This window comes from Dryas octopetala, chromosome 5 (genome assembly GCF_963921425.1).
Source record: "Dryas octopetala chromosome 5, drDryOcto1.1, whole genome shotgun sequence".
In the NCBI taxonomy this organism is placed as follows: domain Eukaryota; kingdom Viridiplantae; phylum Streptophyta; class Magnoliopsida; order Rosales; family Rosaceae; genus Dryas; species Dryas octopetala.
The window spans coordinates 11,811,003-11,837,155 of record NC_141370.1 but is presented as its reverse complement, the minus strand read 5'-3'; the positions used below and the strand labels follow the sequence as shown (position 1 = coordinate 11,837,155).

Sequence of the window (26,153 nt, the reverse complement as noted above, 5' to 3'; positions counted from 1 at the left end):
GACCTTTCACTCTCAAGTCAAACACAATAACAATCTCACGAAAATATGCATAACAGTCATCATTCTCATCATCATAAAACCAAGCAGATATGCCAATAAAAAACATGCATCTTTATCACACAGTATTTATTATATAGTACATGCAAGAAATCCACTAGTCAGAGTGTGTTGTCCCCTACCTAGCGTCCAAAGCTTTTGCCTGTTCTCGAGTACAAATCACAATTTGTCACGTCGCAACGATCTCTTTTAGGTAACTGGAGTTCCTAGTTTGACAACAACTGGCGTTAAAAACGGTCTTCACGTAAATCGATGACCTTATCTGTTAAGACCAGGTATAATTCAGAGGTTTGGCACTACCATAACTGCTAGGCTTCTCTGAATTCTTAATCCGACATGATCTTGCACCCCGAGGCAAACAGTCATGTCAGACCGTGTGGTTTCTATATCTATTTTAATTTATTGTCGAGGAGGTTGATCAGATATGAACCTACAATGTGACCAGGTCAGTGCATGGGGAAATTGTGGAAGCTCTGGCTCAGTACCCAACGCCTGTATGCTCATGGACTGACCTTAGTCATCACGTTATTTGGTTACCACTGATATGGCCTCAATATTTATTAAGTTCATTTGATAACAACAGTTTAAACGGTGTTCCTTCTATAACCACAACTTAAATAACTGCAGATTTAATAAGCTGAGTTGAGGGTATACCTGTTGAAGACTTTCCACAGGCAGAGTCTCGGTACTATTAGACTTGCTAAGTAATAAAATTAAAAGAGCCTAATTAACAAGAGATTAATTTAACAAAATTTTAGTAAAAGTTCGACAAGGATCAAGAAATTACCTATGGAACTCATAAATGATTTTTTTAAAACTTCACTAAAACCTAGCCTTCACATTACTAGAATCGAAGAGCTCGTCGCTACGATTGCGTAGACGAAATCGGATCGTCGATCGGAGCTCTAGAACTCAAGATAAACTCAAAACAAGATTGAAGAAGAGAAAGAAAGGAGGAGAGAGGAGAAAGAAGCTCTCTCTTGGGAAGCGTGCGCTAAGATGGGATGAAGAACCAGCTGAGTGTGCGTCACTATTTATAGGGGAGAGAGAGTGAGTCAACTCGGTTTACTCATCTGAGTTGACCGGGTTGACTCAAGTCAACCGTTATAACTTGGACCAATAAGGAAGTGACACGTGGCATGTGCACTAACACTTGGCTGCACATGCAGCCATCAGATCTTGCTGCTATGCAGCGATGGACGCTCCAGATCGTGCCACATGGCGCGATCTGGTGATTTCCTATTTTATTTTTTTTTTCTTATATTTCTCAACTTCAAAAATTAATTAAAAATAGCTCGGGACTCAGAAAAATACCCCGAAAAATACTACGGACTCGTATCGACTAGTACTAATTAACTATGAGGTCAAATTACCAATTTGCCCTTTATAAAAATTTCAGAAATTTCAAGCTCCACAAACTAAGATAAAATGCTTTAAAAAAAAAAATTTGAGAAATTCATAAAATAATCTCCCGGACTCGGAATAATACGAGACTTGCACCGTTGAGTTTGTGAGTAAAAGTACTACCTTTTAAAAGTCTAACTTGGGTCAAAACCTAAGTCAAAGTTGGTCAAACAATTAATTGAGCGAAAAAATTAGATTTTCCGACAAATAAATTCTATAAAAATTTTGAGAAAATAAGGAAAAATCCCAAAATAAATTTGGAAATTTACGGGTCTCACATAAACCGACTTTGAAGGGGTGCTGCGTTTATGTGTGTTGAAAGTTTGGTGCGGTTCAGTTCTTCTCGGGTGCCTGAGTTTCCAACCCGTTCACCGCACCAGATGTGGTCGGTCGGGTTGGTATATAACCGACTATTGTTTACTCAAAGCTTATACCCGCATCACACCTCTTTTTTCCGGTCGGTTTGTCGAGTTGAACCGACCTCTTGCCCACCCCTAGTTTCAAGCAACTTAGGCTTGTTTTCTAACATAAACCTCAACTTACCAAAAAAATAAAAAAGTGAGCCTCTTATATTTAAGTTGTATAACCCAAAGTTGTGATTGCAAATAGCTACAATAGGCCTCTTATATATACTCTTACCTAGGGCCTCCTAAATCCCAAGACCGGCCCTGATAGAGGGCCTTATATATAATAAGTGAAAGGGTTCTCACCCTTACCATTCCCCAAATGTGGAATATGACCCAACTAAGGCTCAATATGGTCCAAATAGAATCAAGGTCAAATATGGCACAAACAATGACTAATAAGAGTTCCTTTTGAAGGTTGAACTAGGTAGCATAACACTCTTTACAAAGCTTCTTGCAACAAGATGACTTTAAATAGCATGTTATTTGTAGCGGTGGATAGATTAAAGCCCAATTTGGTATTGAGGTGTGGCCAAAATAAACATATTATTTTAAAATTTCAACCCAAAGGTCTTTGTAAAGAGGCTGCTATTATCAAAACTAGAGTCAAAATAAACTGTTTTTAGTGGTTCAAAATAAGCAAGTGGAGGGTATTTTACCCCAAAGCAGCTTTTTCTCACAACTGCTTTCACATCAATATCAAACTAGCCTTAAGACTTAAGAGAAGTACTTTAGACAATTTAGTCTATTTAGCTTATATATTTTTAAAAAATTTAAGATAATAGAATCACTATATGAATCATGAAAACAATAAAAACTTCAAGTTATACAACTATAACGTACCAAAGTTTACTTGAATAATAGAAAAATGAATGAGAAGAAAGAATGAGTGCGAGAATGAGAGATAGAGGGAGAAAGATCGAGATAGGAGAGAAAAATAGAGAAAAAAGTGAGAAAAGGAATAGGGCATTCAATCATTTTATTTCATAATTTTTTATTAAAATATTAGGCTTCGTTTGGTTCATGGGATGTAATTCTTATACATATTCATATGGATGAGAATAAATGATTCTTTGTACCTTTTATATTCTCTTGTCCATTATGTAGTGACGTCTCACTATTGGAATTGTTTATTTTATAGATCACAATTTAAAGATCCTATCTACAAAAAATTAATTTAATCAGAGAGGTCTAAATTTTTTGATTAATCAACAATTGTCATCATTTATAATTTAACACAGGACAAGAGATTGAGTACTACTAGATTAAATGGTCATTGGCACTAATGCAATGCTTGTTAAAGCAATTAAGTCATGATCAATGTCACCAAATAGAAGTTAAGGTTTTTGCTTAATTAGTGAGGATAAATAGATTTGTTTTTTAAAATTATTGCATGTTACAATAACACGTGTTATTAGAAACCAACTCAAATTAATACATGTATCAAGTTTAAAATAAACACTCAACTATTGGGTATATTTCATCCGGATACACGAATTAAAAAATCTTTCAAGAATATCCACAAATTAATATTTAAATTGAAAAATTGACTTCCGTTGGGTAAATTGTTAGTGTTAGGGTTAAATGCTAGTGTGACCAACTATAGCGCAGCACGCTTAATGACATGTAAGTAGGGTGGATCATCTTCTAGGCCTAGTGTTGATTATATTTCTGCTGTGGAAATATCAGTGATTGAGTATGAGGATGATGAAGGGGACAAGTGCTTTGATGAGGATTATTGAAATGTGCATAACTTTGATGATGAAGATAATCTCATTAAACCTGTTGCGTTATGGTTGGCCACACTGTCATTTAACCTCAACACTAGTAGCTCATCAAATGAAAGTCAGTTTTTCAATTTAGATGTTAATTTGTGGATGTTCTTGAAAAAAAATTTATTCGTGGACACATAAGAAATTCACCCATAGTTGGGTGTTTATTTTGAATTTGAGCCTTCATTAAATACAAGTGAATTTGTAATATCATGTCAACATACCATACAATGTTTTTTTTTTTAATTTTGGCCATGAACATACCATACAATGTTAATGTCACATAAATATTTCTCAAATTATTGAGCCATTAGACTTTATTTTTTCTTTATCGTCATTAGTCAATCTGAAGTTTTAAATTCATTATTTTTTCTTGGAGAAACGTAATTAGCTGTTTTTGTTGGCCGGAAAACATAATTAGCTAATTTAGCTGTTCTAAACAAATATAAAAATCCAAAATTTAATCCCTAAATAAAACCAATTTGTCTAAAAAAAAAAAATGGATAAAAGAATAAACCAAATGAAACAGTGAAAGAGAAAGAAAAGGGCAAAGCAAAGAGGGACTGGGGCATCAGTCCTTCTGCTTCCTTTTTTGTTGTTAGGCGATTCGATTGATGGCCATAAGGCCCTTGGAATTCACCGTCTCCCACTACCACCCCCACGCGCTTCTCTCTATTTTCCTCACGCGCTCTCCTCGGCTCTCTTCTTCCTCCTCCCTCCTCCTCTTCCCTCCCTCTTATCCCCATCCCCACGCGCCTCTCGTCCCCATCCTCCGCCGCATCGCGTCGTCGTCGGCGACTCCTCTCACGCGCCCCCAACCCCTCCGCCCTTCGCGGCCGCTTCACCCGCCCTCCGAAACCCTGGCGCAGAAGATCTGCAAATCGATTCGCCGCCCCGGCGCCGCCTCCAGGGCTCGGATTTACGCCGATGTCAACGTCATCCGGCCTAAGGAGTACTGGGACTACGAGTCCCTCACCGTCCAGTGGGGGTAATTACATAACTAACCTTTTCTTTTCTTTTCTTTTTTTCGTGTTTGGATTGTGAGAAATTGAAGGAATTGGTGCGAAAATTGTGAGAGGTTTCGATGAAATGAAATTCGTTAATGTTTTGAATATTGAATTGTGATGATTATTGTACAGGGAGCAGGATGATTACGAGGTGGTGAGGAAGGTTGGCAGAGGGAAATACAGTGAGGTGTTTGAAGGGGTTCACTGCACTGATAATGAGAAGTGTATTATCAAGATTCTCAAACCTGTTAAAAAGAAGAAGGTGAGCTCTCAAATGCATGGCCCTTACATTCTTGTATATGCAGAGGGAGAGAGATTGACAATTTTTATTCATATTAGTTGGTTGTAATTGTTCTTCTTGTTTTCATGCTTTCTTAGCATTCTTCTTTGATTAATACTATTGGGTTCTTTTTGTTATACGTGCCCGGTTTGTATTTCATGCAACTGTCAACTCTTAATGAATTTACAGCAGAGGTCTTCATTTTAATTAGGTTAGCTAGATTGGAATTTTTGCGAAGACAGTTTTTTTTACATTGTTTTTGTGTTGCTAACGTATATTGGAAGACTTTTTTTTTTTTACATTGTTTTTGGGTAACTAACGTATGGAGAGAGTGTATTGGAAGATACAGTGTAGGTTCACTCGCTTACTTATTCCCAGTTGATGAGTTCTGGTTGCTCATGTTACTTAGCTTTTGCCTTGGGTATGTTTTATGTTCCTAAATATCATTTGTGGTTGTGGGGACTGAGCTCAAGGTAGATAAGTTTGTGCTTATGCATAAACAAAAATCTGTATTGTGCTGTGCATCATAGTCATTATTCATGAATATTTCTATAGGCAAATAGGATTATCTTGTGACAGTTAATCTTCACTAGTGACTTTTTATTTTCTTTATATAAAAGTATGAGTCATGAGATATGTTTTCGGCACATATGGTTTTGATCAACATCCTCTACATTAGTTGGTTTCTTAGCTAACAGCAGATTATTTTTTTCAAGTTATTATTTCTATAGATTATATACATGGTAGGGGGACTTTGCAAGTCTGTGTGGAATCTGGATGGAGGTCATGGCTGTGTTATATGTTTCCTTGGCTTTACTTTGACTAAAAGCGATCTTTATGAATTTCGGCTGTGACTGCTCATTCAATAGTTCACCTTATGGCATATAGAAAACAGATTTCGTCATATGTCTGTGCTCTCTCAATGTTGCATGCTCTCTTTTCTTTTCTTTTTATCTTTTTTTCAAGTAGTGGAATAGGGTCATGTTCATGGTACATATGAACAGACACAGAGCTATTACTGCTAATGATTTCATTTTATTTTTACATATTTAAACTTCAACCCAACAGCCCAATTGCCCACCCAAAAACCCTCCAGTCCCTGAAAATCATTTTCACTAAAAAAGAAAACATGTTTTTTTTGGAGGTTTAACCCACGGCCCACCCTAACAATCATCTTGGCTCCACCCTGCATGTGAAGATAAACAATTTTTTCTTGTATAATAGCTTTGTATTGAATCACTGTGGTGAGACTTACATAATTATTTGGTTCTGAATGCAGATTAAGAGGGAGATTAAAATATTGCAGAATCTTTGTGGAGGACCGAATATTGTGAAGTTGTATGATATTGTCAGAGACCAACAATCAAAGACCCCAAGTCTTGTATTTGAATATGTGAATAATACAGATTTTAAAGTGCTTTATCCAACACTCTCAGACTATGACATACGGTACTACATCTATGAACTTCTCAAGGTAAGCTTGCTATTCTAGTCCTGCAATTGATAAAATGATGTGTTGTGATTGTACTTTCATTCACTTAAAGAAGCATCAATTTCCATGTCCATAATGATGTGATATTTAAACCGAGTTAACTATTTACATTTTCAAGGTTTAAAAGATTAATTCTTTTCAAGGCCACAATAAGGTTGATTTCTTTCTCTTTGGGCCTGGAAGTGACAGTGGGGCTGGTAGCTTCACTGCATTTTTGTTCTTTGTAATTTTTTTTGGTCGCTTTACACTGGAGGAAATAAAATTTGTTTCAACTACGTTTGAATTATAAAGAATTTAGTCATAGATGAAGTTTGGATTATAAATAATGTAGTTGTGGGCAAGGTTTGGATTATAAAGAATTTAGTTACATGCAAAGGTTCAACAACGGGCAAGATTTCTGGGTTGTAGTATGGATCAAGTATATCTTAGGCTGGCTGCTACTTAGTTTATGTAGCTTCGGAAATGGCCTAGGTGACACTTCAATCATTTTAATAGCTCCACAAGAAAAAGGTATTTTGATCATATCCATGCATCTTTACCCATAACTTTGGTTGGGAAGAAAATATTGATAGAGGTTGTAGATGCACCCAATAAGCAAGGAGAGAACACTTTTTCTTTTTGGTTGTCTCTAATGTTATATGTTTCAATGAAACTTGGTTGTCAGGGTTGACCTTTCTGCTTGTGATTTTGAAACTATTGTAAGAACTTGGTGATAGGTTATAATTTAACTACTTAGAAGTCAGGATGGGGTTGAGAGGCTTATAGGAGTTAGGTTTAGGTAGCATTTTTTTTAAAACTTGTTTCTTATCTTAAATGTTGTGTATGTTTGAACTTGAAATCTACTGTCCTTAAACCAAAAGAGAAATTTCTTGAGATGCCTATTTTTAATGTTTGATGCATAGTACAATTAAGAGATACCAAAAGATGGCACAACTCAACCACACAGGAAGTATAAAGGATATCCCATGAAAAAAAAAAAAAAAAAGTTAAGGTAATAATCATCTCTTCAGACTTAGAAGCGACTAAGCCTGGATTTTAGACAATTTTAATTTTTAGAATGCAGAGGCCTCCTTATGATCTTTGTCAAATCAATATTTTGATAGTTTCTGTTTGAACCAATTGGTTCCAAGGGCCTGGTGGTCATATACATTAATGCAGGTTCATGTCTTGTTCTCAATGCTCAAAATGTGCACTTTCATTTTTCCAACTCAAAATTTCAGTTCTTCAGCTTCTAAGATTCTTCAATTCAATCTTTTATGGATCTCTTTGTGTAGGCTTTGGATTATTGCCACTCACAAGGTATTATGCATCGAGATGTGAAGCCCCATAATGTTATGATTGATCATGAGCAGCGTAAGCTTCGCCTTATAGATTGGGGTCTTGCAGAGTTCTATCATCCCGAGAAGGAATATAATGTTCGGGTTGCTTCAAGGTTGTTTTTCATTTCATCTTTTACTTCACAAAACAAAATACAATTTGTTTGCATTCCATATATTCTTATCTGAAACTGCCATATCTTTTATTATTTTCTTTTAAAGCAACAGTTGCTCCTGCCAAAACCTTGTATGATTGTATCTTTAGAATTTGATTCAATGTGCAGAATATTTAAGAAATTAAAATTCTATATCTGATATTGCAAAGGTCAAGTTTGGAAATTGTCTGTACTATAGATAAAAGTAGGAATGTGGGAAAATATGTGCTGCGCAAAACTTTCCTTATTAAAACTACAGTGCTTTGTGGAATTAGTTTTACTTGTTAAAACTACATTGTTTAGGAAACAACTTTCCCTCCCTCCCTGTACATATTATCACAATTCTATATCTATTTATTTCTAATGTTTTCAACTCCATCGTAAAAATTTATTTGTTATTCAAGTTTTTATAGTAGTTAAGAATTATATATCTTGATAATCATCCGTCAAAAAAACTCCCATTAGTTATTTAAATATCTTCATATGTTTCAAAAATTTAAAAAATTCTGAGTTTTATTAAATACTTCTAGTAAACAATTTTTTATTTGGTAAATGAAACAATTTAAAAGATGATATAATAATTCACCTTTGTAACAAAATCTCAAGATTAAAACTTTTATAAATAATTATTGGAAAGAAAACCTCTTTCAATATTAATCTGAAAGATTTTTTTCTTTCTTTCTTTGCACATATTTAGTAACTTTAATACACTTATAGCTCATGTGCAATGATCTAATTATATGAAGGCCTTTCCTCCCGTGCTGCATTAAGATTACCAAGTTGTTTGTGCCTAGTACCCTTCTAGGCTGCGCATTACTTTGGACGACAAAGGTTGCTTTATTTTTTGTTGTGACTGTTTATAAAACAGAGTGTTCACATTTTAAATATAGATTCAGTAAATTGTAGATCATGGATCACATGATACAAAATAATCTGTCATTTTTTATTTCTCAAGCACATGGTAAAAAGTTCTCCGAGAAACAGGAGTGGACTAATATTAATAAGAGAGTGTAACTAGTAATTGTCTTTGTTTTACAAAGGAGGGGTTGAATGCTATCTGACCTAAGGGGTTACATTGGGACAGGGTGGATGGGGTAGTGGAGATTATGCTACATTTGTGCAATAGCATATCTGTAAAAATGGGAATCATTAATATCAAGGTTCATGTTTCATGTTTTCATGTTTATGGTTTGACTACAAATAGTAATATAAACTAGCACTATGAATGCTTTTGGCTTTAAATTTTTTGTATACAATTTATTTATTTATTTTTGTGTTCCGATTTGTCTTATTTTTTTCTCTCACCCCACATATGATTTTCAGGTATTTCAAAGGTCCTGAGCTTCTTGTTGATTTACAAGATTATGATTATTCTTTAGACTTATGGAGTCTCGGTTGTATGTTTGCTGGAATGGTGAGCATTTCCCCACCTAGTCTGTTCTGTTTTGGCACCTCATATATTAGATTCTCCTGCACTCATTATGGATTTCGGTATAGCTTGCCTGGAATCTCTAGTGTTGTGTGTTCACTTCATCCCCCTTTGAGCCCAAAATCACCCCCTTGTAACACGACCTTTAAGCATTTGGTTGGGAGGGTGGGGGTTGAATATCAAATTAGTACTTTTAGATGTGTAGGATAAATTTTTCTTGGTACTGCATGGACAGTGTATCTTGATCTGCTTGCCTATTCATCCATGGGTGACAGATGGCAAGGAGGTTCAAAATTTGATTCCATGTCAAGATATGTGATGCTCTCTTGCGATGCTTATTCTTGAGCCTTGTGCTGTACAGATATTTCGTAAGGAGCCATTCTTCTATGGACATGATAACTATGATCAGCTAGTCAAAATCGCAAAGGTATGTATGCTTACAAGAAACCCCTCCGATCTGTCTTTTATATTTGTATTTATCTTTTGCCTCTGTTCTGTCCAGTTGATTTGTGTGCCCATCACATTGCTAGCTATCAAGTAGATTACACGTTTTCAGTGAGTGGAATACTTCATCCTATCTTATGCCTATGTTGTTGCATTTGCCACTTATGCAAATAAGTGTATTTGTGTGTTTTGCGCGTGTGTGTGACCATGAAATTTGTTCTTACATATCAGGTGTTCCTTTTAGAAAGAAGAGAAATCAATCAAAATCTAATTTAAGATCTTGAATCTTCTGTTGAAACAGGTACTTGGGACAGATGAATTAAATGCATATCTGCACAAGTACCGCATAGAGTTAGACCCACATCTTGCTGCCCTTGTTGGGAGGTAGTTGGTTGTGCTCACAGTTCCATTCCTCATTCTTTTGCTACCAGACACCGACACTTATTTTTTCTTGTTGAAAATTGCTGATGCAGGCATAGCAGGAAACCATGGACAAAATTCATTAATGTTGATAATCAACACTTAGCGGTTCCTGATGTAATTCGTTGTCATTGTGTGAAAGTATTTCTTTTTCTTTTTTGAGTTTTTCAGTCTTTAATTACTTTTTGTGTCCTTTATGTAGGCTATTGACTTCGTAGACAAGTTGCTACGTTATGATCACCAGGAAAGGCCAACTGCAAAAGAAGCAATGGTAAAATTCTAGTCCTTGTTTACATAACAAACAGTACCCTCATCTGCACTTGTCATCATCAGATTTGTTAGTATTATATGCTTAGTTTTCCAGTGAACTGAAGTGTACGTCTAACATTTTGATGTAAACTTTATGTGGCTATAAGATTTATATATCATTTCCTCCAAAAAATATCATGTTATTTTTTTTAGTTTAGTAATTGCTTGTCACTGGAAAGTAGCAGTACTCTTTGAGATGATTTTCTTTTCCAGTTACTGGGAAAAAAATTATGGTTTTTCAGTTCTGTCCGTCTAACCATGTGAGGAAGGAGTTATGGTGTGATAATTGTACTGGACAAACAGTTAATTGGGGCTCTAGTACTGTGCAAAGTGCAAAGAGCCAGTCCATATCTATACAGTAAATTGGGTGTGGGGCCCATGCGGAGCTTGCCCCTTTTCCAGGGGCTCATGCTTTGAACAGACTGGATTTAAGAATTCATGAATATGAGCAATGTTCATTTTCTGTTATAATAGTATGCCTTTCATACTCAATTGCAAAATATTAAGTAAACCTTTATTTATATCATGCAGGCCCACCCTTACTTCTACCCAATTAGAAATGCAGAAAGCAGCAGAACTCGCACCCAGTAGACTGAGTTCTAGATGCTGTCGAATCATGGTGTATTGTTCTTGGTCAGATCCTCCCTCTGTAATCTGCCCCCAGTTTTTCTTGTGGTGGTTGGGTTCAAATATAGGATTTGCCAGTGTTTGGCTCGTCATAATACTCAGTTCTTTTTTTCTTTCTTTACCTTTATACTTTACTTTTTTATTTTGTTAGATTTTTTTGGTCTTGCATATTTATTTTTTTATGTGTGCCCCAAACTTGTGGATTGATGATTAATCTGATTTCAGGCTGTATTGTGTGCTTTGGTTTTTCTCCATTACTCCGAAATCAAATGGAAGATTTGTAATCTGATTTCAGGCAGATTTTGTGTTTGGTTTCCTCCATTTCTCATCAATTAAATGGAAGATTTGTAGTTTACTTTTGGTGTGGGGAGATTCAAAACAGATAAGTTTACTTACCACACGGTCTACACCCACTTAAAAGTTTAAAGTAGTCCATTGACTAATGCCGGCTGATGATATTACTTGAAGCAAGCCTAAGTTTCTTTGGCTTTTCCCATATTCGAAATTCATTAGCTAATATCGAAGTGCTTTGAGAGTGCTAGTTTGAACTTGAAGCAATATGTATGTCATTTTGTTGATGAGTTTGATGTCATTGCCTTTATACACGTTCACACTAGTGAGGTTTGTGTAATAACGAGTCATGTATCATTTCTGGACCTATTTCTGGTTAATTTAAAACCCACAAATTGATCCACTACGTATTAGGTAGGGGTGCAACTTGGTCAGGATCAACTCAGGCCTGCCTGAATCCAATTTGGTGTTTGAACCCGTGTGGGAGTGTTTGAAAAAGCCAGAACCTGCCCGAACCCAAATCCAACCTCAACCCGATTTTTTTGGATTGGACTTGAGTAGAGGTCATGTCCGCCCAACCCCGAATCCAAATCTGAGCCCAAATTTCAACACAAATTTCGAACTTATACTATAATTTTATACTATAATTTATAGAGGAGTGCTTTAAAACTAATTAGTTAAGAAATTAATACGAAGCTAATCATGCTTTTGGGACCATCACATAACTAATCTCATAATCCGAACCGTCAATTATTTAGGTCATACTTCAAAGATCATCATTACAAAAAATCAACTAAATCAGAAATCATTTAGTCATCTAATTGAGTTCAAATAAATAGACGATCAGTGTTTTCGATAAAAGCACATAAATAGTTGTTGTTATAATCAAATGACTAAATGATTTCCGAATTTGAAAATTTTTTACAGGGATGATCTTTGAAGTAGGGCCTAAAAAATAGACGGTTCGGATTTTGATATTACATTGTGCGGTGGGCCCAACATGATGGTTAGTTTTGTATTAACTTACTAACTAGTTAGTTTTGTATTAACTTACTAACTAGTTAGTTTTAGAGCATTCTTGATAATTTATATATTACATTATATTTTAGTTTAAATTTGTAATATAATATTTAGTTTATATATTTTTAATTTATATATTGTTATTGCAGAGAAATTAAAAATTTTAAAGGAGGTCGAAATATCCAGACCGCTCGTGCCCGCCCATTCTGTCTATATTCTATCTTATATATTTTTGTATTGAATAAAACTTAAACTATAGTGTTTGGTAGCAATATGGTTGTGATGTTGTTATTATTATTTTCTCTTTATGTTGAAGCCTTGAAGGTATTGTTTTGTTTTAGTTGAACTCGGTTGACATTTGAAGTTTTGAACTATGATGCTTGATTATTTGAGATAATTGTGTTATATTTTTATCAAGATTTTTTTTTTTTTTTTTCACAAGTTGAAACCACCCGTTCCTTGACTGTCTAATACAATATATAGACGGTCAATGAAATTTGAGACTCTAAATATTTGGGGACTTGAGATAATTGCATCACTTGCCACTCCCTAGAACCGACCTCGAAAAAATCATATAGTTACTTCATGGGGAGTCACCTGATCCACTAAAGATATAAAAACTACCGGCCGTTTGCTTTAGCTTTACTCACGTCAGTGTATGATGGTTACCCTTTGAATGAATCCATGGAAAGTAGTCAAAAATAGGTGAGTCTTTGTACCAGAAAGTTGGAAAAGATCCAAATTTCATTACGCAAATGGATGTGTCGATCTCATTCATACAATTACGCAAATATGCATGCATGATAGGTCATCCTTGTCACTCGGCGAAGCATGCATGCAACCGTTTCCTTAAAATCTTTGGATGTATAGCAAAAAAGGGATGGAGGTTTCCTTAAAATATATAGCTTGTTGAATGTTGACCAACACTTTTGATCAAAATTGCACACGCGATATTCCAAACCCTCTGTTATCAGATTGCCTTAATTAATTTCTAGTTCTGGAACTATATATAGTACTTGTATTGTTGAGCCATCTACTTCTCTCGGAATACTTTGCCCTTTACCTCCTTAGAGAAGAAGATGACACGTGACATCATGTAAGCATTTCAGATGCAAAATATAGAGTTGACGAAATGAGACATTTTAAAGCACGAAGAATAGTCCATGAAATTATATAGGTACGTGTCACAAATTTTTTGAGATTAATTAATCATAGTTGAAGGGGTGTATTTGTAATTACTCCTTAATATAATACAAAACAAGTTTCTTTGGTTGAGCATCAAATAATTCTTTATGTTACCAATTATGAGTCTAATGTAATGTAATGGTCATTCTCTTCTCCTTATAATATAATGAAAGGGAGAGAAACTCTTTTGTAACAAGGATATAGCTGATTTGATATCATAACTCAATAACATAATGACATATATGTTCTTATACTTTATCGCATAAAATTTTTTAAAATTTTAAAATAAAACTTATCTCAAATGTTAAGTTATAAGTTTTTAATTTCCTATAAAAGAGAATGCTATTGTTTATTATATATTTAAGTGATGGTGCATGACTGTATGTTGCCAGGTTGCCAAACATCAATCATTTTCTATGGCATTTTTTTTTTTTTTGGTCGAATATTTTCTATGGCATTTTATTGGTGCATAATAAGGCATTGTATAGTTGAATGTGAAAAGTTTCAACAAAATGTTTACCAAAACCCCCTCTTGCCCAATGATAGAAGGGTGAGTAAAGAACCAAAATTAAAAAGCACTCGAAATTATATAATACATGTGATTACATGTATATTCGATTAGATTTTACTCTTAGATTTTCTATATATTTTCTTTGGTTATGTAGCATTCAATGTCATTTTCTCCAATGGCCTGCATCGTGTTTTATATATTGAATCAGTACATTTTTATCATATTATAGATGATCTACGTAGTCAACTTGGTTATACATTGTAGTTCACCAACTAAAAGTGAAGGAAAGGGTATATATATTCCTATCAATTTTGAAGTCAATTTGGTCAGACTTGAAAGAGAAAGGGGACAAAGAAAGAGAAAGAGATTGACCCAATGACCCTGAAAAGACAAAGATTCCCAATCCCCACCAGCTAATAGAAAGTGAAAAGACATCATGATCTCAAACCCAAATTTAGATTTAGGGGCATGGTGACCCTAGTCTCCTGAGTTTGATGGGTCCTTGTGCCCGCTCCTAGAATTTTCCACATACAAAAAAGAAAAAAAGGAAGAGGCTTTATTGGCTATGCTATTCTGTCACTTCCCCCTACTCTCCCTTCCTATAACTGTTTCTAGGGCTTCGGGGTCCTCCAACCCTCCCACAAATCCACCAGCCTAAGGGATATGTCTCAATGTTTTCGGAAGTATATATATGATATATCAATATATCATACCATCCCCATTTGATCTCAATTACTGTTCCACACTTCCAGTGCGTGCTTCCCACTCTCCCCAACATAACAGCATAAGCACATTGAGCCAAGAATGAAGTGCATAACACCCACCTTTAATTTTATGAAGGCGGTCAATGTGGATAGAGTGCAACATAATAATTGGAGACAAAGTTAGGACATAGAGGACTTAAGCTTGCTTAGGTTATGAAACATTTGGCATAGAATCTGATATTGGGAAGTGGTTTAGAGGGGACCATACACCATTACACCTCATGTTACACTATTGTTTATAACTTTATAGTGTTTAGGTGTTGGTGTAATTTTCATTATGCATAACATTATTATATGATAGGGTATAGGCATGATTACACCAAACCATTTTAAAAAACAAAGATTTTTTTTTTTTTTAAATTTCCTTTGAATTAGGTAAAATGTAAAGATCTCACTTTGTCATATTTGTGTTTCAAATTAATTATAAAGACTTTCAAGTTGGAATTACAAGGCAATGTCGCCAATGCCAAGCAGTCTGTTTAATAGTTCTTCTGCATCTAATAATTAATATTAAAAAGGAAAAGATAAGAGTCCAAGTGAGTCAAACAGCATAGTTATTTAAACCCAATTCTAAGAAGAGTGTAGTAATTTCCATTTAAAATTCGATATGTGATTTGTCTTTTAGCTTACCATACTGTGCCAAGGTCAATGACTAGTAGTAGGTGGACACTCCAGTAAATTAACATGCAACCTTACAATTATATTGTAGTAAAGATTCCCATGATTGGGTGGAAAATATGTAAACTTTGTCTATTTTGGAAAAAATATGAACTTTTTGTTGCAAAAATAAAAATAAAAATTTAGAATTGGGTAATTTGAGAAGGTTAAAATTTGCAGGCATTAATTATTCACAATATCAAAACTAAGGGTCGTCTTACATTGCCATTAAAAAAAAGTTGGGCCATATTTTCACTTGATTTAAATATTTGTTGTAATGTAAAACCTAGGCCTAATTCTGTCAGAATTTTTGTCTTGTAAAAAATTGTAAAATAAGGCCTAAATGAAGCAACAAGCTGTCAAATGTGTCTAAAAAGATGAAAATGTTCCTTAGAAAAGGATCGCGTGCAAAACACATGTTATATTTTAGACAAAATTTTTGAAAGAATTAGACCTAAATCTTATATTGCAACAAATTTTAAATTTAAGTGACAATATTATTCAATTTTTTATTTATGACAACGTGAGACCATCCCAAAAATAGTATAAATGTAAGAAATCCTAGAAGTAATTTAAATTTGTTTGTACCTACCCCATCATATTCATGTTAGTTTCATACCCTCCATGGATTCATGCATGCATGGAAGTAAGTTGATGATGATGAGCATATGGCGATGGTGATGGTGATGATGTGCGAAGGCTTGCGTGGCTTGTGAATTTGTTCTTATCCGCATACAATAGAGATAGGCCTCAATGTCTCTCATGTATAGTCCCATGCTTTCCGTTTCAGTACGTTTTGTTTTGTTTTGTTCTGATATATCCCCAAATAAACGCACAAAAGATAAAAGGGATGTATAGTAGGATACACTAGTCATATAGATACGGACATATCAATTTCTTCTTTTAGCAAAAACCTCATGATTCACCCTTTAGAACAAACTTCAAATACGAGCAATTACTAGGTAAACTCCAATATTCAAATACCGACAATCACTCCTAAAGTATTCGTATATGATAAACCCAAATATTGTTGTCATATTCATACTTTTATCACTCAATTAATAGTTAATTTTATATTTTAAATACTACTAGATATATCAAACTTATGTAGGTACGAAATTTGAATCTCAAATTTATAAATTATTTAAATAAGTTGTGTCAGATTAGTTCATTTAAGTTAGGTTCATTCGTGTATTACTATCACATTTAATTATCGCGGCGTGCTTGTGTCGGCTCAGATGGCATAGAACTATGTCCAGCACAACACGTACGTGACCCATTCGTGTTCATGTCATATCTTAACTAGAGGTAGCAATTTGTGTTAGTGAGTCGTACGTGTTGTGTTGTGTTATTTTGCATTCGTGTTAAATGTGAGTCAATTCCAACCTGAGTCGTTTAATTAATATGGTCGAATAGCTCAAGTCTAACCCAGCATGTCTATAATCATGTCGTCGGGTTGACCCATATATTTTGTGATCTAAAAATAGAAACATAATTCTTCTTTATTTTTAAACAAAACAATCACCTATGCATCACTTATAAAACAAAAATCTATTTAATAATGATACTAACAAAATTATAAAAACAATAACTTTATAATTATACAATGTCTCATACAATACATATTAAAAATAATAAAATTACTCTTTTATTATTTATTATTTATTATTACATTGTAATAATACAATGTGTTTATAGTGTCATAATCGTGTTACTCCATCTTTGATACTAACCCGACTAGTTTATTATTTGTGTTTAGCGTGTCGTGTCATATTCGTATTCGTGTCAAAATAGTCAACCCAAACCCACTAACATTGTTTTGTGTCAAAACTTACCATCTCTAGGCCGACCCAAGACTCTTTTTTCTTATTGTTTTATAGGGTTACAAAGCTTAATTATGTTATTTTTAAAATAAATATTTTTTTTTGTTGATAAGTATTTCAAAAATAGAAAGAACTATGTTAAACCAGTCGTGAGTAGTTTAGGCCAATTTCGTGTTCCTACTCATGTTTGTGTCATTCATAGCCCATGTCGTATTGTGCCAAATGATTTAAAAACTTTCACCTACCTTCGCCTATTACTTTTTTGGAAGACTTCCATTCAGGTCCTTTAATTTTACAATTTATTGACTAATTAAAGTTTTATGGCTTTTAAAATTCTAACTAAAGTCCAATAATATTGTAACCATTCTATGTTACATAATATTAGTACATTAATTTCTATTTTTTTTTTACACATACCAGGTGCCGAGCGCTCGGCGGCCATTTTCGAGTGTTCGACAATGCATTTTTACTTCTTCCTCAAACCCTGGTTTGTCGACTTTATATTAGCTCAAAATCTCAGACTTAAAACCTAACATGCAACCTCCACAAACCTCATTTATATCCTAGGAAGGTATGAGATGAATTCGTACCCTATACCCTCAAAAAATAAAAAAATAATGACATTTCTTTGACAAGACAATGGTCAAAGGGCTTTATTTAGAAAAAAAAAAAATAATAAGGACTTTATTTGAAAAAAAAGCCATAAGGTTTTTTTCCAAATAAGAAATGTTAAAAAGACTAAATTCTAATTTTTCCTACTTTTTTTTGATAAATTACTCTCGAGTTCCATTTTTGAAAGATTTTTAAGTTGAAACCCGGCCAAATAAAAAATTAAGTCAAAAATCAATCTATTCGCATATTCGGGCCTGGATGCCGAAAACAAGCAACCGAGCGCTCAACTGAATACCGAGTGCTTGTTACTCTTGTTAAGAGCTCGGCGGATGCAGATGAGGATGCATCTGTATATTTTAGGTTGCAAATGAGGATGCATGTGCTGTAAATGCATCTTTTTTAGGTTGTATATACATTTTTTATATATTGTATATACAATTTTTTAGGTCATAGATGACATTTTAAATTGCAGATATATGAATGACCGACTACTTGACAAGAACCACCCAGAGCTCGGTAAGAATTTCGGAGCACTTTTTAGAATTACCAAGTGCTCAATAGAAAAGATCGAGCTAAATTTTAAGCCGATTGGATTATACTTTACCTTTTTTTTCTCATTTTGGGGTTCTACTTAAAACACCGTACTTATTTCATCGCGTCATGCTCGCACCGTCTTCGTACCGACCTTGAAACGGTTTTACTTTTACACCTCTAATCTGTAGCATTATTCTTACATCTTTGGGGACAACAACAGCTGTCGCTTGGCAGTGCGGAGTAATTGAATTGCCACCCAAGTGTGAAGGTAATTTTTGTTGTGTTACTGTGTTGTAGTCAAAATGAGGGCTTTATCCAGCTGTACTAGCTAGCAAATGCTTTGATTGGACCGACAGGGGGACCAATTCCAATCCCGACGAGGTTTGATTGAATGGTTACCAAAAGCAGCTGAATTCTTGATGAATTGTTCTTTTCTGCTATTATTTTTCTAAGAATATATGCTTCCAGCTTTTGGAATTAAGAAGCTTAAGCTTGTAATGCAATGAACCAAATCGTTACAAGGAAATTTGTAATCATACAGTGAAATGATGATCACGATCATGCTGCCAATGCAAAATGATTTTTCTATTTTATCTTTCGTCTTAAAATGAAGTATGTGAAACAAAATAGCTAGAATTTTCTTAATAGAGAAACCTCTACCTTATCTCACATAGGGTAAATACATGCATATGCTAACTCGTTAATTCTAATTATAATATGAAAAATGCTATAAAATTCTATTAAGAGAACTCGATCTATTTCATCTCACACACTTCATATTCTTTTTTCTAAATATAATTAGTGTCCGTCACATTCTTATTTATGGTAACCTCAACCTTATCTCACACAAATTATGAATACATCACATATATATACATATATATATATATGTGTGTGTATATATATTAGAAGTTAATTATCTTACATTACAATCGGTGAATCCAATTGCTTCCTCAGTACCAAATCTCAATGGTTTGAGATGCATTCAATCAAATCTTTAATTATTTATCTCTTTTGTCATCAAATACATTCACTTTGTTATTTTTCCAAACAAAACAAATATGGAATAAAACTTTTATGTAATAAGAGTATAATTATCTTTTTTATATCTGTTTAGTTGACCTAACACAATTAAGAAAGATAAATATACAAGAATGCTCTAAAACTAATTAGTTAGTAAGTTAATACAAAACTAATCACCCTGTTGGGCCCACTGCAAAATGTAATTTCAAAATCTGAACCATTTATTTTTTAGGTCCTATTTCAAAGATCATTTATATAAAAATTCTTCAGAGTCGAAAGTCATTTAGTAATTTGATTATAATAACAACTATTTCTATGCTTTTATCGAAAATACTGATCGTCGATCTATTTATTTGATCTCAATTAGATGACTACATGATTTTCGATGTAGTTGATTTTTTACAATGATGATCTTTGAAGTGTGACCTAAATAATTGATGGTTCGGATTATGAGATTAATAATGTGGTGGGCCCAAAAGCATGGTTAACTTCATATTAACTTGCTAATTGATTAACTTTAAAGCATTCCTCAATAAATATATACCTATATAGTTGTAGTAAGTACGTACGTTTTTCTTGTAAATATCATATATATATATACACATTAAAGAACTTTTTTTTTGTTTTGACTGGGACAGAATGAAAGGTCTTGTCAAAGGTGAATGTAGAGAGAGAGAGAGAGAGAGAGAGAGAGAGAGAGAGAGAGAGAGAGAGAGAGAGAGAGAGAGAGAGAGAGAGAGAGAGAGAGAGAGAGAGAGAGAGATGGGGTGGATGGGGAAACAGAGGAGGTCTGAATAAGGAGACATGGTACATAATCTTGGGGATTCGGCCGAGGCTGGGCAGCAGCCTAGTGTCGGACACTTGCCATACAAATGCCCTAAACCATACAAAATAAAAGCAAATGCGTCTCCCCCCTCCACATATATATCATATCTCTGCCCATTAATTTACACCACCAAATCCACTCTTATCTCTGCCTTAATTGTCTCCCTCTCCTGCCAAGCCCCAACAAATTCAAAGCTTGCTGTAAATATATGGCACCATGCATGCACATATGGCAGGTCCTTTTGGAATTCGAATAATTAACTTCATGATAAAGACAAAACAATAGGATTAACTGACCCAGTGCCAAACTGTAAATTTGGATACAAAATCCTCACCACTTTATGTGTATATAAAAAAAGACGTTTTCGCTAGGTTTATATTAAAAATATAATTAATTAAAAGTCTGAAACTGTGCATAAGCACAATATTTATAATATCAACACAGAAAACCTAAACAATGGATGTATATTTTGTAAATTTTAGTCTAGTGGATTTCTTTAATTTGTTAGACAACTAGACGTACACCACAAGCTTAAACTGCAAGATAGTGGACCAATAATATATGCATATCAAATTTATGCCTTCTCTACATAGAGAGAGATAGAGAGAGGAACATATATGTGTAACTTCATCATGTACATACAAATTAACAAATAAGTAAAAAATGAGACAAGACTTTGATATCATATATAGTAGATAACTATTAGATCTCAAAAACTTACACTGTGTCATGAGATAAGCCAACATATAATTAATTAATCTATATCAAGTTACATTTTTATCTTTCTTGTTTCCTAGCTTGTTGGTTTCGTCCTATTTACATATCATATTAGCTAGGTCATTATATGGGGGGTACAAGGTGTGGAAGGAAGCTCTAACTTGCATGTCACCGACCCTAAAAGCATGTAACGATCGAGAAGGGAACAAGGGTCTGTTTAAGGTGTCTCATATGGCTTTAAAAAATTTGCACTTTCATATAAATCATATGCATCTTTTAGACCAGGTATACCAGTTTTCCCGGGGTCAATTATTTAAGGTCTCGATGCCAAAGAAACCTAGCTACCTAGCTAGCCAGGTTGAGCAGCACTAGTCCAAGTTGATTTTGGCCACCTTGGCTTTTTTATTCATTCACACAAATGAAGTACATAATAATAATAATAAAACGAAGAGAGTGCGGAGCTGCATGGCATATATAACCCTCAACTATAATAATCTCATACTATTATTCCTCGAGCCACACTATCATCCACCACTCATTTTCTCTCATGCATATATAATTTTCTTCTCCAATTAATTATCTTATCCTAATTAATTAAAGGCTAAAGCAGCAGCTAGGAAACTAGTCAACCTATCAAACTCTACTTTCCAACTGTCTTAGAATTTTTAATGAAACCCAATTGACAGTTTTGCTATTTGGTCGTGTCCATTAAGCAAACAATTAGGACACAATTTGCAAGATCATTATAAACATGTTTGCCTACTTGCACCATTAAATTTTTAATCCCACTTAGGGCTCCAAATTTTTGACGCGCCCTTCGCCTCTCTCGCTCTAAATTTCCCATGTGAAGTCCAACATGAGACATAGCCTATCTCTTGTTTGGCACCGGCCCTACAATCTTGGTTGGTATTGTGCTTCACAACATGATGAATATTAGGTCTATGATCATTTGTATATTATGAATATAATGATTATTAATTTTGCGGTAAAAAGGCACGTACGGAGCCTAAGATTGATCACAATGCAAGGGAACAAGATCCCTAAACACAATCCCTTTCGAGGCATTTGTCTTGGCATTTGTCCCTAACTGTTTTCCTTTCTCCAATTATTTTATCATCTAGGTGAAACATAGCAACATGATACGTGTCGCACACCCATGTTCTTCTTTTTGACCATCCCCAATATTTTATTTATCAAGCACATACATTAACAATTACAAACTAGTGATAATCATTTTGTAGTTTGCGCATGAACCATGAGGACATATCTCTTTCTCTCTAGATCTCTCTCTGTCAAGCAACATTGTGGTCCTCCACTCTTACTATTATTAATATTCTTTTGAACGGCCTTCATAGATGATTGGCCAAATTGGAACAATTTGTATTGAAATGAATACCATTGATTTTCAATTTGATCCATCATCGACCTAATCAAAACTATAATCCTAATTAAAGGCTTAATGAAGCAACAAAATAGGGTTTAATATGCAACAAAAGCCAAAAACTTCGCGCAAATCATGTGTTTATACGAATATATAAATATATTTATCGAGATCGGATCAGAGCCTAATTTGTGTTTATTGACCAATAAAATGAGATTCCGAATAAAATCGTAAGTAAAAGACATTAATCCTCTGAAAAAAGAATTATTCTTAGATTAAGTACTTGGTCAATAATGCAAAGTCTTAACACTTTTTAGTAGGATAATAATCAACCCAAATATTTCCCATGATTCCTATTATTCCAATTCTCCACAATCACATGGACAGAATAATATATATGATGGTATGGTAAATGTGTGTATTGGATTCTTAGGATCAAGTTAACGCAAAACCATAATTTAATGAAGAGCAAAGAGAATCCCATCATGGGTTATTTACATCATTGTCACTTTATTCTAATCCCATATATATTAATTTTTATTTTCTAAGTATATACATGTAATATGCTTCTTCTATTTTGACCAGCAACTATTTGAAAGAAGAAATTAAAAAGCATTTTAAAATTTTGTAGCTATAAATCATAAGTAGTTCACCATATATATGTGTGTGTGCATGTGTAGTGTATCTAATTACTAAACACTATATATATACAAAACTGTTATCATCATAATCATTATCGATGTTGCCATATCCCATATGTATTAATTATGACAGTATTCTATCGTTGATCTCATCATATCATCAAACTTATTATATATCATTGTCTTCGTGATAAATTTATTATATTAATTTCTATAAAACTTGGTCATTTTTTGTCATTGTTATTATTAAAACTTAGATAATAGAATACAAAATTGTAATGTTTGACAAGATAATAGAAGAAATTAAGAATGGGAGACCCCATCAAACACAATATATACTCTAGTCAATTTGAGCACGTACTTAATTATATGCATTGAATTAAATATCGAGCTTGATTGTAGTATGTGCAGCTATGGAAGCTTACAAGAAAATTTGCTAGATCTTTCAACGTACTTTAAGATGGAAGAATCAATGACGTCAAGTACAAAATTGAAACGACTATTATAAAGTACAACTTTTGTTTCTGTAATTGGAAGTATACATTAGAGATTCTTTTTATTTAAATTAAATTTATAGCGAGCTTATAAAATTTCCAATTCGAAGTTTTGCATCAAAATGATACGATAATACAAATTTTTGAGCTTCCATTCATTTTCAGTTGTTTTTGTGTAGGATGCTCTAATTTTGGGATGGTATCAAAGTAATCGATTCATCTATGTGTTAAGCCATATAATGTTTCTTGGCAAAAAAAAAAAGAGACTTCCATTTAGGTCCTTAATTTAGTTTTATAATATACTAAATAAAACCTTATGGCTTTTAAAATTTTAACTAAAGTTCAATAATATTGTAATCATTCTATATTACACAATATTGGTCCATCATTTTTTATTTTTTTCACACATACCAGGCGCCGAGCGGTCGGTGGCCATTTTCGATTGTTTGGCAGTGCATTTTTACTTCTTTGTCAAACTATGATTTGTCGGCTTTATATTAGGTTTTAACTATGAGATTTTAAGCCTAAAATCTCAGAGTTAAAACCTAATATGCAGCCTCCACAAACCTCATTCTATACCCTAGGAAGGTATGAGGTTAACCCGTACTCTATACCCTCAAAAAATAAAAAAATAATGACATATTTTTTTAACAAAGTAATGATCAAAATGACTTTATTTAGAAAAAATAAGGGCTTTATTTGAAAAAAAAAAAAAAAAAAGTCATAAGTTTTTTTTCCCAAATAAGAAATGTTAGAAAGACTAAACTGTAATTTTTCCAAAAAAAAAAGACCATATAATGTTTGCTTCATGTCATCTAATATAAATGATCCACGTGTTTGTCTCAATTCGGCCACATGTAATTAAGGATGTTTCTTGATCCATAACCAATTAGTATTGAGTACGTTGGTAGTTGATGGACTGTAAATAAAGATGTAGGGCCAGTTTGGTATTGCTGTGAGAAAAAACAGCTGTGAAGTAAAACAGCTGTGAAGTAAAGTCAGCTGTAAAGTAAAGCAGTTGAGTGTTTGGTAAATTATGTTTTCAAAAGTGCTTGTGAGTGCAAAAAACAGTATCAAAGTGTTTGGTAAATGTTAATATAAAAATACTATGACTGTGTATAATTACTAAAATGGACATGATGCTGAAAGTGCATTTCACTTATTTGTTTGGTAAAAATAAAATGTTTTTTTACTTGTTTTTGAAATTTTTGACTACAAATTTTTATTAGCATTAATTTTTCTAAGAACAACATTATTAAATAAGTATGCCTATTATTTTTTTAGGTATATTATAATTTTAATCGTATAAATAAAATATCATAATTAATTATCACAATATAAAATATAACTAACAATGGACATATTTTTTAATTTAAAATAAACAAATAAAAATTATAGAAATCAATGAGGGTATTATGGATAAAATAAAATATTCATTATTGCTGTGAGTCACTGCAGCTTTCAAAAGCACCTAAAAACCTGCTTTCTGTTTTTGCAGTGGAGAGTTGAGAATTGTGGAGAAAACAGTTTTTTATTTTTTTACCAAACACCAAAACTGCTGTAGGTGATTGAAAATTGTCATCCACAGCAGCTTTTGGGTCCTCCACCGCAATCCCAAACGAGACCGTAGTGGACTCAAAAGTCATATAAGTTTATGCTATATATATATGGACCAAATATGAATCCTTAAATTTGTAATACACTACTAATATTGAATTAAGCAAGTAAAAAAAAATATATAATCATAACTGAGAATCCATTTCCTTAATTTTGGACGAACCTTGTTTTTGCTTTTGTTAAAAATATAAGTTTTTATCATATTCAGAAATGATCACCTAAGGAACTTAACATGAGGGACCAGTGAAAGACAACCTTTTTTTTTGGCCATAAAGACAACTTATTCAAATATTGGATTTACTTCAACGAATTCTTAATTTCACAATTGTATTAAATCGAACCATTAAATTTGATGTCCCTCACTTGACCTTCATGTTAAGTCCCTTAGGTGAGCCGGACTAACTATATAGTATATTCTAGACATTTCCTTGCCTTATAATATTTATATTCCACATTAAAATATCAATTATACTTGTAGTGTATCTCAGCAAAAAAAAAAAAAAATACTTGTAGTGTAAATAACACCAGCTCATCCTGACCCTTTCACCCCAACCCAAGGTCAGTAATAAAGAAATAAGGGTTAAATATAAAAATAGTTCACGAATTTTATACTGATTCTCAATTTGGTCCACTAATTATAAAAAATATCAATTTGGTCTACGAATTTTCTAAGTTGTACCAAAGCAGTACAAAAGTTAACTTCTATCTGAAAATTAATGGAATTTGTCACATGAAAATGTGATGAACGGATTGAAATACCCCCGAAAATGTGGTCGAAGGTTATCCACATAACCAGTTTTCGTTAAATTTTTCGATGGAAGTTAACGTTTGTATTGTTTTGGTACAACTTGAAAAATTTGTGAACAAAATTAATACTTTTTATAATTAGTGGACCAAATTGAGATTCACTGTAAAATTCATGAACTATTTTTGTATTTAAC

General features: G+C 33.4%; 1 protein-coding gene across 2 annotated transcripts; it reads left to right on the top strand.

Moving 5' to 3' along the window:
- The first annotated feature begins 4,174 nt into the window (after positions 1–4,174).
- On the top strand, positions 4,175–11,357 carry LOC147284326 (casein kinase II subunit alpha-like). 2 transcript variants are annotated; one of them, XM_086243292.1, is made up of 10 exons: positions 4,175–4,625; positions 4,777–4,906; positions 6,204–6,398; positions 7,691–7,848; positions 9,211–9,301; positions 9,678–9,743; positions 10,062–10,144; positions 10,234–10,297; positions 10,383–10,451; positions 11,021–11,357. In XM_086243292.1, the coding sequence occupies exons 1-10, from the start codon at positions 4,252–4,254 to the stop codon at positions 11,078–11,080; spliced, it is 1,290 nt and encodes a 429-aa protein (XP_086099418.1). In that variant the 5' UTR covers positions 4,175–4,251; the 3' UTR covers positions 11,081–11,357. The 2 variants fall into 2 exon arrangements, with proteins under 2 accessions (XP_086099418.1, XP_086099419.1); XM_086243293.1 differs by lacking the exons at positions 10,062–10,144; positions 10,234–10,297; positions 10,383–10,451; positions 11,021–11,357 and adding an exon at positions 9,819–9,876.
- The last annotated feature ends 14,796 nt before the right edge of the window (positions 11,358–26,153 follow it).

Excerpts from the sequence above, each read along its gene's own strand:
- LOC147284326 (XM_086243292.1), top strand. The coding sequence starts at position 4,252 with ATGGCCATAAGGCCCTTGGAATTCACCGTCTCCCACTACCACCCCCAC. Across the intron at positions 4,907-6,203 it reads AACCTGTTAAAAAGAAGAAG|ATTAAGAGGGAGATTAAAAT; the intron begins GTGAGCTCTCAA and ends TTCTGAATGCAG. Across the intron at positions 10,145-10,233 it reads CTTGCTGCCCTTGTTGGGAG|GCATAGCAGGAAACCATGGA; the intron begins GTAGTTGGTTGT and ends TTGCTGATGCAG.